This window comes from Ischnura elegans (genome assembly GCF_921293095.1).
Source record: "Ischnura elegans chromosome 13 unlocalized genomic scaffold, ioIscEleg1.1 SUPER_13_unloc_2, whole genome shotgun sequence".
In the NCBI taxonomy this organism is placed as follows: domain Eukaryota; kingdom Metazoa; phylum Arthropoda; class Insecta; order Odonata; family Coenagrionidae; genus Ischnura; species Ischnura elegans.
In genome coordinates this window covers 8284889-8303666 of record NW_025791658.1, presented here as the reverse complement: position 1 = coordinate 8303666, position 18778 = coordinate 8284889, and the positions used below count along the sequence as shown (strand labels likewise).

At 37.7% G+C, this 18778-nt stretch overlaps 1 protein-coding gene across 1 annotated transcript; it reads left to right on the top strand.

The window, feature by feature from the left end:
- The first annotated feature begins 3080 nt into the window (after positions 1-3080).
- On the top strand, positions 3081-16101 carry LOC124172738 (protein toll-like). Its single transcript, XM_046552209.1, has 4 exons — positions 3081-5612; positions 8733-9038; positions 12233-12444; positions 15528-16101. Exons 1-4 carry the CDS (start codon positions 5181-5183, stop codon positions 15694-15696), a joined length of 1119 nt encoding a protein of 372 aa, XP_046408165.1. The 5' UTR covers positions 3081-5180; the 3' UTR covers positions 15697-16101.
- The last annotated feature ends 2677 nt before the right edge of the window (positions 16102-18778 follow it).

Here is an 18778-nt window from a genome sequence, read left to right as displayed (position 1 = left end):
AGGTAGGTCCATACCTCCTTTACCATACTACCTAGTTACATTGTTAAGCATTGGAATAGTATTTTCTTTTTTCTGTTGAACCCTGAGCCCAACGGATGCGCAGAAATTGTATTGCAGTACACTGTGACAACCAAATTATCATTCCATCGAGCAATACTAAACCTTACAGCTTTATCAAATGCTCGTTTTCATGTTCCTCTCGGTTTTGCGCCGATGGTTTTACTATATTCTATCAGGCACTCCTCTGCCCTATCTTCACGGATGGTCCCAGTGATAAAAAAATACTTTTTATTTCAAAACAATAGGTAGTCGTCAAGATGAGAAGAAGTTGACGACAATAACGGCGATTAGAGGGTTCAAGGAATACCTTCAGAAATTGTAGGAAAAACCCTGCTTCTAAGCCTAACATTCGATCTTATTGTAAGACTCTTTACATCGGATACCGTCATGTGAAAAATTTTATTGATATTTATATGTAAGGTTCGCAATGGTACCATTTGAGGGTTAGAAGGAGTTAAAAGAGAAGGCCATCGACATCCTTCATTTAAGAGTTTTGTTCAGAAACGTGTACACTCAGTACTCATCGTCGGCGCAAATGCCCGACGCCATTCATCGCACGCCTGCCCGCACGCTCTCCACCAACAGCCAGATGCGTGACTGACTGACTCACTCACGGATACAAAATACCCGACCACTTCTATAAAAGCTGGTGGGCTGAAATTTGGCAAGCATGTAGGGAACTAAAAATTATTCGGAGAAAAAATCCGAAAACTCGAAAAGGTCGATTAGTTTTCGAGATATATCGACTTGAACTAAGAGGGTTGCCCTATGGGACTAAAATTTTTTCCTAATTTTGAATATTTTTAAATGTCTCAGGAAGATAAAATTCCACTGACGATAACCAGATTTTTATGTTGATTTTTTGATTGTAGTTTTCATTGCGATATTTTGATTAAAGGTAATTTTTTATGATTTTTTAATATTTCCAATTCTTTTCTTACCAACTTGTACTTATCGTAGGACAAATTCCTTGAATCGCAAGATACTAAATTTTTTGCTTAATTTTTTTTCATCTGGGAATACTCATAGGTTGAAAGAATTCCGAGGAATAAACGATTTTCGATTTTCCATTGTCGATATGACGAATATTCAATTTCGGCTTTCAGACTTTGGCATATGAAAATTTGGCTTTTCAGTAAAAAAACCGTTGAGGATGCATCGCACCGTTACATTCCACCATAATGACCAATAACCATCTTGGTTAATTCATCATAAAATTCCGAAAAATATCCTGCACGTGAAAAATCATTGTCGCCAATATTTTGTGAAGCACACAGTCTTGAATTACTTGGCAGCCGATCAAGCTAGACGAATGAAATTTTCTAGATAAAACTGTAATCAAAAAGGTCAACTTGTGCAACGATGGCCTTTCCATCTGATTGATTCATATGAGAGTTTTATTGATACCAATCTCCTTGGATACGCTTTAATCGGTAATAACTTTTTTGTTATCCATAGTATGAATACGAAATTCAAAAATATTACTAGTGCTAATAAGCAGAATCACACTTAAGTTAAATCAAGCGGATCGAATGATTAAAGTCAATAATAAATAAAAAAGAGACAAATAATAATGCTAATATGAATTTGAATGCTGTAACAATGATCCTCCGATGCTATACACTTCACTAATTCTATCCGAATATTGCTTCTGAGTAACATAAAATATATATGCATTTTCAGCTTTTTTACGGAAACATTAAAAGAAACGTGATCTTTTGTGCCGTGAAGTTTAATGACGAAATATATAGCTGCCGATATAATTTTTCTTAAATAGAGATATTCCGTTTTAAAATGAGAAGCCTTGAAATTTAATTTCTCCCAGGAGCAGCTGTGAGTTGGAGAAGGATCAGGGTTTCTGTCGTATTTAAGTTGCCTACCTTAAACTGTTTTCAATGAAAAAAGTTAATTAAAAGATTTGAAAACATTGAAGAAATAAAAACAAAAATAGGAATGGTTACTGACTGGTTCTTTACTTAAAATAATAAATGGAATATAAACCTTTTTGTCATAAAGTGTGTTTGTTACATTGTATAATTTGTTATTTGAAGACATATTGAATTTAGCAATTAATGTTCGATCTGTAAACAAGCCAATGTCTCCTTGGCGGGCCCGGAAAAAAAACAAAAATTAAAAAAGAAATATATTTTAAACGTTTCCACAAAAAAATTTATTTTATATGAATGTCGTACAATAAAAACTTATATTTATTTTTTTATTCATTTTGTTACAGGTTCAAATGATATCTGGAGCTCGCAAACGCTGCAGCGGCAGTGCTACCATGGAACAGAGATACGTTTATATCGTCATCACCCTGCTAACCCTCATTGGATGTTCTGCCAAAAAAATTGCGATTGATTGTGAAAGGGATGAAACGATGGAATTTCATTGTAAAGATGACCCAAGATGCGTCAGATTGAAAACGATTAGTTCATTTGAAAGATTCATCTGCGAAGACAAGGTTGTAATAGGCCAAAATTCGTTAAAATTAAGCCCACATTATGTAGCCTATGAAATGAAGTGCTTGGGAATAACAGAGGGAGACCCCTATGACTACCTGTCCATGATTCTCTCCACCAACATCTCAGTTCCTTCCGATATGTCCCCAAATGGCGCATCTCTTGCGGTAGCCAATTGCTCGGCTCCGTCTAGTAAGTCAGTCCTATCAGTCCTATCAGTCCTATTTGAAAGTGGGAGTACAGGTTTTATCGCTGGCTGGAAAAAACTTCCTCTGAAAAAATTAACAATAGAATGCAAGCATGAAAAAACTCGCCACTTTTCCATGCATTATTGGAGTGGTCTAAAACAACTGGAGGAACTCACTATCAGATGCCCAAAATTGAGGGAGGTAGACGAGGACCTTCTCTCTTGGATATCGAAACACCTCAAACACCTACAACTCACAGATACGGAAATACAATATTTCCCAGAAAGATTTTTCTCGAACATGGAATCGATGGAGACGTTAGAGCTTTGGCGAAACAAGCTCAGATCATTTAGGAGTAGTTACCTGAGCAGCATGCGGAATCTAAAAGTACTCTATCTCAGTGAAAACGAGATAGATAGCTTGGATGACGATATTTTTTTCCAAACAAAGCAGTTGACTCACCTCGAATTAGAAAGTAATTCACTCACAGCATTACCCACCAGTGTATGCAGCCTACGAAATCTTCAAAATCTAAATGCAGGGTATAATAGGATCAGTTTCATCCCTAAAGATTGTTTGCACAGTCTCCGATCCCTGTTTTTGATTAACCTTAACAGAAACAGACTTTTAACCTTTGGACTTGCATCGGAAAGCATATTACCCAACTACAACAAAGTGTTGAGTTCTGATGAAACATTATCCAACTCATCTACAACGCTTGAGCAATCTAGAAACTTAAATAATACGTGGATTGGCAGTCCTTTTGTCTCGGTACTTCTTCTGACACATAACTCCTTGTCGTCCCTACCGGATGATGCCTTCTTTGGGATGGCCGAACTTACAATCTTGTATATTTCCAGCAACAATATTTCGCATTTGCCTGAAAACATTTTTTCCCGGAACAAACGTTTAGAACGACTACTGGCTTCGAACAATCTCTTCACCCACATTCCGGCGAGACTGTTGGAAAACAACACCGGACTGCGTATACTGGACCTGTCCCACAATTTAATTGAGACACTACACGAGAATTTCTTCAGTAATACCACTGAATTGTGCCACATAGATATCAGCGACAACGGGTTTGTTATCTCGTAGTTTTACCGGGTAAAGTTGAGTCGAATAGTTTCGGTTAAAGAGCTGTCGAGGCCGAAAAGTATTATAAGGCCAATTTGCCGAAGGAAAGTCATCATGTAATTCAGGCAACGATATCGTTTTTTACATTTTAAGTTCCAAGGGACATATGTGTCACTCATTTTTGAAATTTTCTATAAATTAAATGAGAACGTGTACGGTTGTAATTCTATTGTAGAATAGGCATTTGGCTACTAGTTTTAAATCCTTTCTGTGGTATGCTTAAGGTATGGTAGTTTCCACATTATTTACAATTTTCACTTGAAATGCTGTTTTCTAAGAGGAAATTTGATGGTTTATAACAAATCTATAAGATGGTCAGTTATAACAGGATTTTCAACCTATCCATTACGTGTAGCTAGCCTATGGAGTTGGTAAAAGAAAACATCTAATTTAGGCTTCATTTTTCACAAAATTAGTAATTTTTATCTTGGGACGCACATGTTTCTATGGACCTTTTGGGGTGAGAATTGAAATTATTTGACGTCCAAGATTGTACCACATAAACTATTAGAAGTTATTTTGCCTAAAAAAGTATTTTATTATGCAACTTAATGGCTGCAATCTTTATGGACCTCAAAGGGTGTACGTCGATACGTCGTTCTAATGACTTACCTGTAGATATCAGCTTGCTATATACGTAACAGTCAACCACAATTTTTATTAACGACTTCTCCGATTACCTTTTCGTCGGCCTAGCTGGCATGTCGTCTTCCGACCCGGCGGCGTATTGGGAGTAATCCCAGTGGACCACTGCATCGACCATACTTTCTTATGCGATACTTGTGCAGTGTGAACCCCTCCCTGTTTTCCTTATTTAAACGCCGAGATAATAGTCAAAATATTAAATATCTCTGAAAGAAAGAAAACTCCGTCACTTTTACATTTTCGCCTTTAGATAATGCCTGTTTTTCTCAATATTGACACTATTACTATCAACGCACCTTATTACCATTGCCTTCTTCAATCTGGTCAAGCATTCAGAATAGAAAATCGTAAAAAAGTTAAGTCAAATCATTGCATTGTTTATTGCCTGATTCAGAAAAAATATTCTCAACTTAAACTCAGCTAGAGATCACAGTGTGGTGCTCAACAATCCCCAATTTCTAGAATAAGCTGATGAGTGTAAATGTATAAATAAATAATTTTAACATTTCTTTACAGGATCCGCCGTTTGCCTGACAAGATATTTCAGCCATTTAAAGCTCATGATATAGGATGTGGCAAGTTTTTTCTCGATATTAGCAGAAATAGTCTGGAAGATGTGCCGGAATTGTCGCTTCCGTTGTTGACACACCTGGACCTATCTGAAAATCATCTGATTTTGATCAAACCTGAAATGTTATCGCAAACACCACGTCTGTTGGAGGTCAACCTGTCGCACAACTTGATTCATACTATTGAAATACCACTGGATTTTCCATTTACAGAATGGGGTTTGGCCAAATTGAAAGTTTGCGACCTATCATCAAACCAGTTAACAAAGTTTCATAACATGCATTATTATGTGCCAAACTTGAAACATCTCAACATCAGCAGTAATAATATAACAGAATTTAGAGGAGACATAATTGCTACAGGCCTCACATTAGAAACGTTTGACATGTCACGTAACCGTTTAAAGTCGGTTGATTTCGACTGGCTTGAAGATATGAAGCACCTGGACCTCTCCCACAACGGCATCGACCTGGAAGATTGCAGGGAATATATGGATCCCAAAAGGCTCGTGTGGGGATGTTTTTCACCCCTACACAGATTTTCAGATTTGGAGGTGAGAAACTTTGGAGTAAATCATAATTCGGGGACAATTTTCCCAAGGCAAATAGGGAGCCAAGGGGAACAAATGACTTTTTGTCTAAAAACCGAGTTTGGCACATAAATTTGGGGAGAAAAGAAACGATATCTACTAGATATTAAGTAATTGATAAAGTGGGTGTTTCAAAAGAATGTAGGTATTCATCAACGAGTTGTTTTCTGCCTTTCTGTGGCAGTTGTCCCAAATACCAAAGTCATATACAACTCACTCTGTCATGGGCTTCCTATTCATTTTTCCTGAAACTCCTTCCTATCATCACTGCATCTGCCTTCTTCAGCCTCCATCTACCTCTTATCGTCTCTCCATCCACTGTTCCCTCGTCTGCTCTCGTCAAAATCCCCTTCTCTCTTACAATATGTCCGATCCAATTCCTCTTTTGTATTTGTATTATTCTCAATTAAGTTTTTTCCTCCCTTCCCAACTCTATATCCAGCACCTTCTCATTCCTCACTTTATACACCCAATTAAATTCCTCCAGCCCTCACCACATCCACAGTTCAGAAGCGTTGACCCTTTCCCTATATCTTCTTCACAAATTCCTTCCATCACATCCACGTAACACATAACACCTCACGTAGCATTTCACCATTCTCTTATTAAGGCCTAAGTTCATACTGTTAAATAATACCTCTTGCTCCTTTTCCTCGGGTTGAATCAGTGAGAGTCAGCGAAAGGATTGTGGATTCGTAATATGTGATTGCATCTCATCATACTACCTCATCACAATCATCACCACTTGCAAAAAAATCCTAAGATTGGATTGATGCAGCTCTCCACTCAACGTTCTTATCAGCATATCTCTTCACTCCCACGTATTCCTTCCTTTTCACATATTTCCATAACCGTTACACATATTTTGTTCGAGGTCTTCCTTTTCCGTTCTTGCTACACACTTTCCGTCGACGGCTGGCTTTATCAGGCCACCATGAGTCAAAATATGTCTTACAAGGTTTTTCTATCTCCTTATAAAGGTTTTCATCAGGATTCTATTCTCTCCTTCTCTTCTTAGTACTTTCGCATCACTAACCCAGTCGATCCATTTCATCGTCACCATTCTTCTGTAACAACGCATTATGAAGGCGTCAATCCTTGCATTCTCCGCGGCTGTCATTGTCCATGCTTCACTTGCGTACTTGAGCATGCTCCAGATGTTGCTCCTTATAATTTGTTTATTCAAGTTTCCCGTTGTAAGCAGGTCTCTCTTTTGTAGGAATGCTCCCTTACATTTGGATTTTCTGTCCATAATTTCTTTCTTGCTTCTCCGGCCACTAGTGATACTGCTTCACAAGTAACAGTGTTCATCCAACTCTACCATTGTTTGCTTCCCTATTTTAATGTTATTCTTGCATTCTTGTCTTCTGCTGCGTATCATGATATTGGTTATTCTATGAGCTTATTTTCAGCTCATTTCTACCAATCACCGTACTCATATATTATAACAGAATATTTTCATATATATATATATATATATTAACCAGACGAAATTCAAATGCTTTTGTCTTAGCTTTGACGGCTATGTCATCGGAAAATCTCAGCGTACTAATTTTTTCTCCTTTGATATTCACTCCCGAGGCCATTTCTGTTATTTTGTCAATGACTTTCTGGATGTAAAAATTGAAAATTAGGGGGGACGAAGATAAGCCTTGTCTCACCCCTTTCCTTATTCTTTCTTCTCAACAGCCAGATCCTGATTTAATCAACGCTACTTTGTTTTTATGTAAACTCTGGATAGTTCTCTTGACATTGTATAGAATTCTAACATCTTTCAGTATTCGCAGCATTACTTTCCAATCCACGTTGTCAACAATCATCTCTGAGTCAACGAACGGGAGATGTTTAGCGAAATAAATATATCAAAGGGGGATCCATAGAGGATGCCCTATTCAATTCTACAGACGGGTAATCTCTGTTGCCACTTCGGTCGCGTATTTATTCGGCTTGCGAAAATGACCGCAGTGTGGTTATGAGTGCAATGCGATTAACTTTTTTTTTCAAAATTTTGCATTGTTAAGTTTGTAAGTGCAAGGAACGGCATGGAAAAGTTATGAATTTGATAGATGACATTATTTTATATGTAAATAATCGGTTAGACCCCTTGGTTATACGATTTTCCCGTGACACTCGGATAAAGTCCATAATCGACGCGAGTGGCGACTTTTCTAAACCTGTTTAAATGTGCGGTGGGTGACAATACATTAAGAGGATACATGCATAGGGATCCGCCCAATGTGACATTTATGTCACAGTTCCATTCATCAGAGAATATTACAGAAATGGAAACCAATACCAAACATATTATTGTCTTATCAATAATTTTGTATAATTACGTTGATATTTACCAAAAATTGTCGCAGTAGTGCAGAAAGTTAATGAAAAACTTAAATACTTACACAAAGCGAACGACCGTTTTTAGTGTCTAGGAAAGGCACCAAAGTACCAGGGGTGCTTAAAGGATAGGTCTTCACTTTCACTTGGCAATTCTTATCCTGAATTAAAGCACTTAGCTTCCTATTTCTAGAAAAATATGAAACAACAATATACCGTGCCCGAGCGATGCAACAGCCATTACAGTGGAGCGATACAGAGTGTGACATTTTTGTTACATTGGGCGGATTCAGGTTAACGTGAAAATATTACGTTGATCGGTTGTGTACTTTCCGATATACAGGCTGTGACATAAATGTCACATTGGGCGGATCTGTTGTCTTTTGGTGCAAGGTAATATTTCCCCAGAAAAAGCAATTATTTTTCGCATTTGAGCTGCACAATTTATTTAAATGATAAAAAACACTAAAAAACATATTATTAATTACGCACACTATTTTCAAGCTTTTGTTAAAATTTAAAGTAAATTGTTTAAAAATTTAGCAATAGTTTTCAGAGTTCCTTTGCCCACGATTCATAAATTTTTCGATGTAAATTGTGACTTTTTAAGGTGTACAAATTTTTTGGATTTTTTCAATGTTATTTCACAAATGTGGGGTATATTTAAATTTATAATGTTTATATTAAGAGGCCGATTTAAGGATCTCTTTTTGCATCATTTGTGATGATATCCCTCTAATTGTATTGCAGGTCATCATACTATCCCACAATCAAATTGCCTTCATACCAATGGATTTTCACTACTATCTGCCAAAGCTTCGTTACGTCGACCTAAGCCACAACAAAATCAAGCGACTTATGCACGGAGATCTTCTTTTCACCAGAATTCGGGACAACATGGACCTCGAATTGTTTCGGACGAATTATGAAGAGGAATATCGGCATGAGTATAGGTTCCTGGATAACGTAATCAGAAATGGATTTCCAGGATCGAATAACCTGACGATCGACCTGAGGCACAATTCCATCTCTTCTCTGCAACTCCCAGACGATAAGGTAATGTAACATGTAGCGTTCTCATTATTTTTATGGCATTCTACCCATTCAAGTAGGTTGCAATGCAGCACTTGAGAAGCATTTTGAGAATATCCCCTTTCTTTGACCCTTTCTTTGAGTGCCAGCCGGCCGATCTATCGGCCTGAGGGGTATGCGCGAAGAATGCCACGGACCGATCTATCGGCCGGGTGTATTTAAATTAATTTAAAAATTAAATATTTTTCCCAAGTTGTACAGAAGAGATTACAACATAACTGAACTTTGTAATCAATGACGTGAGTATTAGAAGTTTAAATAAAAAAAATTAGCTTCAACACATTCATATTAGAATGTTTATAAAAATTTAGGTAAAATCGTGCAAATTCATCAGAAAAGCCCTGGCATTCTTCGCGTATACCAGGTAAAAAAAGGCTGGCACTATAAAGGTTAATTAAGCACTTCTTTCCCGATGAAAATGTGGTACACAATCTGAAAATTCGATAAAAATTCAGACAAAAGCAGAATAAATTGGTAATTACGTCATTAAGACGACACAATTAACGTCACGAGTATTAACGTCATAACAAGCCTCACAGATATAGACGCTATGCCAGATTGAAACTATGAAAGGTTTATTCAACCAATCGATCCATAATATGGGAGCAATAAAAATTTTAAGAGTGGCCGCTTGCCGTCCTCGCCCAGTATCGGTTTTGCTCTCGGGGTAACAATAGATGCGGATACGGAGACACGTTCAGGTGAGGGTGTATTATGTAAAACTCATTATCCCTTGCAACCTTTAGGCGTGGGACCGGTCTCCGTGTTCAGGCGTGGCTTTAATACTCTACGCTGATTGGCACGTAGCAACATCTAGGCGTGGGACGTGGTCATCGTATGAAGGTGCAGTTGGTGCAAAACGCCCGGCCATTTTACGGCCGATGGGAAGACTACGAGTGGGTCAACAGACGACGCGGAGGCAGAATGGTGGCTTGAATTGTAAGGGCACCTAGTAGGTCTCGCAATGTCTTTCAGAGAGAACAATGTATGTACAGTGGCGGAAAAAAATAACGCAAAGCTCGTTGGCGTCTGAGAGCGGCCAGTTCAGAACTACTTGTCTTCAAAAAAATTTGCCCTGTAAAGCTCTCATACAACCGGGAGTTTTAAAAGCAATATATCCCTTATACCCGGGAAGTAATCATACCCGTCGCATTATGACAAGGCGCAAAAGATCCAGCTACGAATTCTTCGCTATATTCTCCGAAGTATGCTTCGCCCTCGATTCACCTAGAATGGAATCTACTCTCGTCGGGACATCATTGGACACAGCCGACATATTGGGCATTGAGACTGCCTTAGAACCCAATCGTTCCGGTGGTGTAGCGGGTAAAGTATCATTCTTCGAATCAGAGGTTCCATGGATCAAGTCCCAGTGACGGATGACTTGATGCTGCGCTCACACACGGTAAACATTTTTCTGATCTTAAAACTTCGCACTAGCTATCAATAGGTCCATAGGATGTTGTATGGCTATGGAATTCTTACGCGCTAATTTATTTGTTGAAATTCAACCACCATATTGCATAGCTATGTGGGCAGTTGACTGTGGAGTGAATTTTGACTACCATTTCCGCGTCGTCCAGCACCGCTTCAAGGCCCCTAACATCAGCTGCATGTGCGATGTGTCACGACAGCTGCATGTGCGATGTGTCTGGAAGTTTAAGGCTGATGTATTCGCTAGACGTAATCCGCAAGGCAGGAATGGCGAGGAACGATTTTGAGTATCAGAAAGCATCATGAATTACTCTACCTAAAAATATCATCACTATAAAAGATTTTATTACGTCCATTGCGATTGAAAATATTTGCTCAATTAACGTACACATGATTGATACAAATTTAAATGATGGCACACAATTTCCCGGGATAATTCAATAAATAGGATAAAATAAAATTTTAATTTTTTTCTAGCCAGCAGCCAAAACCAAAAAACTTTTATTTTCTGAAATTTAGTACCTACCTACATCCTTTTCTTACAAATTGTTTAGAAAACAAATTTTGTAAAATTGAAAATTGTAAATTATATAAGGCATATTTATAATTGTGAAATTATATTGACATTTTTCAAGGGTAAAATTAAATGGCTAAATTTAAAGAAACGGTTCCAAAAAACGCAAATGATGCCGTCGAATGCGCCTCTATTCCACGGAGTTCATCGCGAGTCATGCTCTGGGTTGCGGGAGACTCAGTGGTCGGTCGCGTATTTGGACGACGAAGAAAGGAGGAGAAGGCCTAGTTTGAATTTCCCACTCCGACCAAAGAATAACAACCCACTATAAAGGAAACCCATTTTCCCGCCGTGCGATAGTGGCGACTCAAACTTTGTTCGGATGCTTTTTTCCCCCACAGTACCTGTGCTCTCTGCGATATAAAAAGGTTTTAAACCTGACCTCCGAGCTAAAATCTTACAGTTCCTTTCCTTGCATTTAGGCTAAGCGCTTACAAAGTTACGTTCTTTCATGAAATCCATCCTAAAATGAGAAAATTAACTTGAATGGAGAGAAATATACGCAGAGTAAGTTCGTTCTCCCAAACTCCGTAGTGCTACATCTGACTGTATCGGAAGCGTCCTTTGAGTAGTTATCTCATCAGCGTTTGTGGAGTCACTTCAAACAACCACTATGGTTGGACATCCTGCTAAGTAGCCGAACATTTTGATGCGTCAAAGGGAAGACATAGATACAAGAATTATTTACTTAACATTTAATCCCCTCGAAGCAAACCTTTTTGCCGCAATATGCATTCACACGAAGTTTGTTCTACGCACGTAAAGATACATATCATGTTCATGCAGTGGTATCCCATACACGGGAATTTGAACTATCCTTTAACACTACAATCATCTAACCCATTTTTAAGTTCTAACGCTTCCGTAATAATATCTTATCGATCGTGGAAAAAAGAAAAAATAAAGAAGAAAATGCACGCAAGCAAAATTCTTACTTTTTCGTAAAACCTTTTCCTAGTGATTTATGCTTCATTATTACGTATGGGTTATAAAAGGTGTTACTGTGACTGATACTACAATTTTTAAGGGTATTGATATTTTTCAGTTGCATTTCAGTATATAATTTAGGCAAACGCCAATTTTCTCCGGTAAAGAGACTTTCAGACCTAAAGAATTTATAGTAAAAAGTGTGTCATTTTCTCTTTCTCAGATCGAAGTAGTGATCCCAGGCTGTGACATTGACAGCAAGTTTTCCCGTGTCAAATTACTCCTGGGACACAACCCTTTCGTGTGCGACTGCGAGGTCTTCAAACTTCTGCGTTACGCCTCCAAGGAAATAAGGCCGACGTCTGCTCTGGAGAGATACAATGGACACATGCTTGTAGTGCCAGCGGTCATTGACATACAGGACCTCCACTGCTCGTAAGCATCAACACTGTAACCTCCTATTACTAATAATTAAATTAAAATTAAACAAATACAAAATTGGCCCCAGAATTAATCCTTGGGTCACTCCTATTTTTATGCTCATAATGTCACTGACAAAGTTTTGAGCTTTCATTATTATATTTCTATCAAATAATTAATGCTTAAACCAATCAAACAATAATCCTCTCGATCCATTATGGTTTAATTTTTTATGCAACACAGTGTGATATATCATATCAAACGCCTTTTAATAATCAATGTAAGTTATTATAACATTCTTTCCTCTATCTAAATTAATTAGAATAATCTCTTAAAAATATTCTAAGGCATCTTTTGTAGTTTCTTCTTTTGAAAACCGTATTGATGTTCATATATTACCCCATTTTTACCCAAAAAATGTAACAGTATATATGGCACATATTTTTCTAGTATTTTACTTACACAGTGGATATACATATGGGTCTTTGTTTATACATATGGCTCTATACCTTTGTTTTTGAAGTTGATTTCCACATCTGTAAATCGGACGATAAATAGATTTTTTCAATGCAACAGCGACAATAGCATTTTCTGAACTAATGTTGATATATGTTTTAAACCGGTATAAAGAAAATTGCTAAACCTGTTACATTTAAGTCCTTAATTTTAATCCCATCAATAACACGATCGTAACATGATCCTCAATATCTAAGCGACGACTTATATTTGCGTTGTGGCCACCAGAAAAGCTTCCTGATTCCAGTCCTGCAATGGTAACATCAATTTTAGGTACTTAATTAAAAATTTTCAGCGTAGGAAAGGCTGATTCCTGTGAATCGTCATCATTGTAAACAATTGAGCATCTGCAGTCACCACATCTCCAGCCATGCTTCATGTTTACTGATTTTACCCTCCGTATGCTCTCAGATATTTTAGAGCGGTTATAGTGGAAGGATCCATTACATCCACCACAAAACTAAACCATCCTTTGGGAGAGGGTTTTTGCCCTTAACAGAAGACAGGATGCTCAATTGTTGGAATTGGAAACGTAAACAAAGTTTTGCTTTGCAAAATGAAAACTTTTAAATTTTATCTAAGTGCCACCACCACAACAAAATCGGGAGAAATAAATTGTTCCGGTTTTTTATGAAACATATTTGGCACACAAATGACATCATTGGTGCAAATGCATCAACAATTTTTGAGTAATGGTGTTATGCTACACATATTCTCATTTACCAGATATCTAAATAAGGTGAATACACACAAAGCTCTTTGCATGACATGATGGATATTTCGACAACGTTACCTTGATGTCCTATTTGTAACATTCAAGACTAGTTGTTAAAAGAACGTTATATAGATATCCTAGTTGTAATATTCGTGGTATTAAAATACTATTATTCCAAACAGTACCCATGAGTAGTATATATACTGTATGGAATTGAAGAGCTTAATTATTTTTTTGTATGTCTGGGGATTACTATAAAACATAATATGTACCCTCAATTGTGTTTCTTGGAGCAAAAAAAAAGAGGTAACCCTATGTAAAACGTAAAAGTAAAGGCCTTAAGGGACGATTGTCTGTTTGTTTTGACCTATCTTTAAGCGTTAACGAGATATTGTCCGTCGATAATGCAATCCACCCCCAGGGCACCACCCCGAACCGCAGCGCCACTAAGGTACGGATCGTGCCACTTACTATAGACTTCGCCTCCACCACCTCCCCTCCCTCGGCAAAGTCTTTGCTCACACTGGCAAGATCTAGCCTCTGAAGAAATGTGATTACCTTAGAAGGAATTTAATTGCAATGACAATATTTGACAATCCATCATATTAGGCAATTAAAGAGCCTTTGCGCACGCTAGGGATTGTGCTAGGATGAAAATTCACACCTAGTAATAAAGTCCGAAAGCTCTCTTCCTTCTACGTGACTGACTTAAAACCTTGAATTAGTTTCACCCCACTCTCTGCGCAATCCATCACCACTTGAGGACCGCGAATATTTTGAAAATCGTCTTAGGATGTTCATACCATCCTCGCATGTGCGCATCAAAGAATGGAGTGCATATTCACAATGTATTAATTGATACATACATTGCGTGGGAAGCCCTTTGAGTATTTGACAGATACCAAAACGACGTATATTGTATTAACATGGATATTTCGCGGTTGTCACATCTTTACTTTGGCAATGTCGTCTGGTTGTTGTAGGGATATCGAATTTTTTAGAGGTATACACTGTGGACGTAACGAAGTGATTTTCATTGCTAATAGCCTCTTCTTAACCATTAGTCTATTATCGGTGTTTAATTTATGTTTCAGGCTCCTATCATAATCAAGGGAATGGAAAAGATAACATCACAGTGAAATTTGAAATAAATACATATTAATAAACATTTTACAGCATGGTTCACATGCGTGCACCTAGCGATTTCGAGACAATTTTTTATGCACTACGATTAAAACAAATTAATTATTCACCGAAAATATACTTTAGTATCATTCTTAATTTTCAGTTAAAATAATATTTATAAAAAGATTTCTTTTTAATTTTCAACAAATATTGAAAACAATTGACTACGAACACTCATCTTTCTTGCCGTTGTGACATCCATCTTGATTTAGGAACGCAAAACAAAACACGTGGGACCTCAGAGTAAGGATTGGGGCAGAGGGCGATTTCAGGCTGCGCAGTAGCAGATTCTGTGGTCAACATGGTTACCACGTGATCGTGGGAAGAAGTGCGGGAATCCTTACTCTTCTTGTGGGAAGAAGTGCGGGAAGTGTGGGATGTAAGTGCGGGATCTTGACTACATGCGCAGTAGCCAAAGCGCACTCTCCCCCATCCTTACTCTGAGCGTGGGACACGTAGTGCCAGAATCTTGTACTAAAAGATACAAAGGAGCGCAGTTGCAGGTTCAATATACAATAATTCAGTCTTGCATGACTATAATATAAAAACATGGAGATGCACTTGTGCGTAAGTTGGACCTGAAGAGAATAAGGAGTAATTCCACCACGTAAAGTCTCCAAGTTTCGATTTAGATTCTTATTTTCCGAATTTATTTCTAATTTTAATATTTTCGTGTTCACAGGGAGCCAGACTCAATGAAAGGGAAAGCGATCGCAGATGTGGAATCATGGGCTTATCATTGGCTGCCCATGATAGGAATGTGTTTGAATCACCTTGAAGTTCAGTCAAAGTTGGGGAAGACATCAGAAAAACCCACAAAAGTGGAATCAATGGATGAACCACCGACATAGCACCTGTGTTTTCTGTGATACTTTGTACGATTAAGTGAATAGTTTGATGAATGAAATATAATTTTTGCTTTCCCACAGGCCCTCTTAGCTCCTCTCATTACACACTTCACAAGTAGCAATCCGCGCATTAATTCATGCGACAAGGGCGCGTTCCCGCTTTCCCAGTGAACCACTTTACCTAACCAGCCCGATGACAATCGATTGGTTTTATGTGCAATGTTTTATGTTGTGTGCATAGTGTTTTTTGAGTGATATGAAACTTGTAAGTAATAAGTGAGTAATTTAACAGTAACATTTTTTTGGATTTGATACATTGGCCGTATATTAAGGTGCATACATTAATAGGCTTAATTTACTTTGAAATATTTGTTTAATTTACATTTTGGGTATAATATTAATGATGAATAAGTATATAAATTTTTTCTCTTCATCATTATTTATTTTTTTGGATAATATATGTATATATATGTTTTGTTGTGAACTCTATATGCTTTTGTGTTGATACAATTTTTATTGTCATTTCTTCTTTTTTTAATTGTTTTGAGCATTATTAAATTTTTTAACAATTTCTTTTAATTTTTTTAATACACATAATGTTAGAATTTGAACAAAAGTAATTTCTTCTTATATTGAGACACTTAAAATACCTTTTAGTGATTAATACTAAATCTATATGAAAGAAAGACATAACATAGACGATTGATTTCCTGAGGCAGCTTGTATGCGATGGGGATTGTTGGATTGCAATATCTCTTATGCCTGTAAATAGCGTGTTTTGGGGTGCCTCAAGCCTGGACATGAAGTTGTTTGCTAATTTGGCAATGAACAGGATTATTTTTGGGGCTTGTGTGTGGACAGTTCAGCCATTCTGACCAACCGCGTCTGCTGTAGGATGGCGGTTGAATTTATGGCTAATTTTTCCCACAAGTCTTAGAATTTGTTGAAGGGCGGACGATCATCTTCTGAAACCACGTAGTTCAGGTCGGATTTTAGGTCGGTCGGTAGAGAGCGAGTAAAGACAACGAATTAAAAGGGTTTCAAGAATTTTGGACAGGTAAAAAAGGAGACGGATAGGGCTAGATTTACCAGGGACTTTCGGATCTTTGCCACGTGTTGTAATTAGAATTACCTTGGCTTGTTTCCAGGTGTCAGGGAAATAAGGTAGAGTAAAGCAGAGGTTGAATAGATAAGAAAGAAGAAGAGGAAATTTTGGTCATCGGCCGGCATATCTGAGTTGAGTGTTACTGATGTTGTTTAGGAAGGGACCTTTCTTAACAGGAAAAAAATTTAGAATGGCAAAGATGTCGGAAAGAGTGATGCGAGCAATAGAACAGGAAGTGAGTTTATGTGTTGACCGCTTCTACAATTGGAGAGGAAGAATTTTCAAGGGACATATTGCTCTGAAGGTGATCTTCCTGGATCTCGAGTTCTTTGCAATGGCCAAATGTTAGAGTGGAATTGACAGAAATGGGATGAAACCTATTTTTGTCTGATTTTTTTAAATATTTGACTGTTTTCCAAATAGGTTTATTGTTAATAGGGGGCAGGATTGTCAAAGGTTTATTTTTGGATGTGTATTTCCCAGTTACGACGGCTGATTTTATCAATTTAATTTTCGACTTCACATTCAAGACGGTTGTACGTGGTTTTATCCTGTGGTGCACTGTAGTTTTGCCATATTTGGCGAGCTATGTTGCGGAACTTGATGAGATCTACTAAGCATTGAGGGAATTTGTCATTTGCTTAGTTTTGGGGAATTAGGGAGCGTGAAGCTCGCAGTTTGGCAATTTTTAAGGCAGAAGTGATTTCATTTCCTTGTTTTTCAATAACTGCAGGCGTTGGGTTTTTAATGGGGTTTATGTTGGAAAGGGTCTCATAAAGGTGAATGATGAACTTTCCACAATCCGCGTAATCGCGGTAAAATGGATATGTTAGATATACCAGATTCATTACTGAATCGGCAATTGGTTGGCTGTGTAGGGGAAGAAGAAATTGTAGGGGAAGGTGGTCAGGAGGGAAGGAATAAATTACTAAAGGTGTGAATGAAATTGGGAGATTATGTGCAAGGGCAAAATCAATTTCGCCGAGAGATCTTGGAAAATAGTGAGTAGGGGGGAGCGGAGCCAAGACTTGGAAATTTTATTTTTTATGTATTAGTGTTAGGTATTCCCAAACCTAATTGTCTTATTGCTGTTCCACATTGGGTGTTTGTAGTTCAAGTCACCGAAGTAAACGCCACTTGGGGCGGAGAATAGCCGATACTGATCGTCCTCTGTGAAGTTTAAGTTTGGTTTGCGGTAGAATGTGAGAAGGTCAACGGACCGTATTTTGTGTTTATCGAAATACCAAGAGCTTCGAATTTTGTTGGGTCAGTTGAGTTTAACGGGGAGTGTGGGATGTTTTTACGGATAAGGATTGCTATTCGTCCGCCTCGTGTTAAGCGGTCCAGTCTGTAACTGTTGTAGTGTTGTGAATAAACTGATGTCTGGTTTTAATTTAGTTTCCTGCAGTAACATTATATCTATGTTGTTGCTAGGGCGTACTGGAGGAGTTCATGTTTTCAAACCAGTAAGTCGGCAAGTAGCAATCATTTGTTTCAGTGTTTTATACTTACGACTTTTGCCGAAAAAAAAAACACTCTGAACTTAAAGCATTTGCATGAAATGGGGATATTGCATGTGTCGTCGCTTGCTATAACAACTATATTGAACAGGTGAAATGGATATTTTAGTTTGAAAAAATACCAAAAATTAACCATTCATCAAACGATAAAATTGAATCAATACAATCGAGAAGTATTTCCTGATCCGACCACTGCGCGAAGACACCCGAGCTCTGCCGAAGCAAATAGGTTCATAGTTTCCTAAACTGCCGTCGGGAAATATACTCATCGCATGCCGTAAACATTCATTTAGCCGCTCCTCGCCATTTGTGTATGTGCTGTTAATCTTGGTATGTGTTCTTATTGCTATTTTGCCACGATTATTACTTGGGAATATAAAAATGCGACATCAGGATGATGAAGTACAAGTGTTTCACTTCGTATGTTTCAGTTATCAGAAGAATGAATGATAACGTTGCA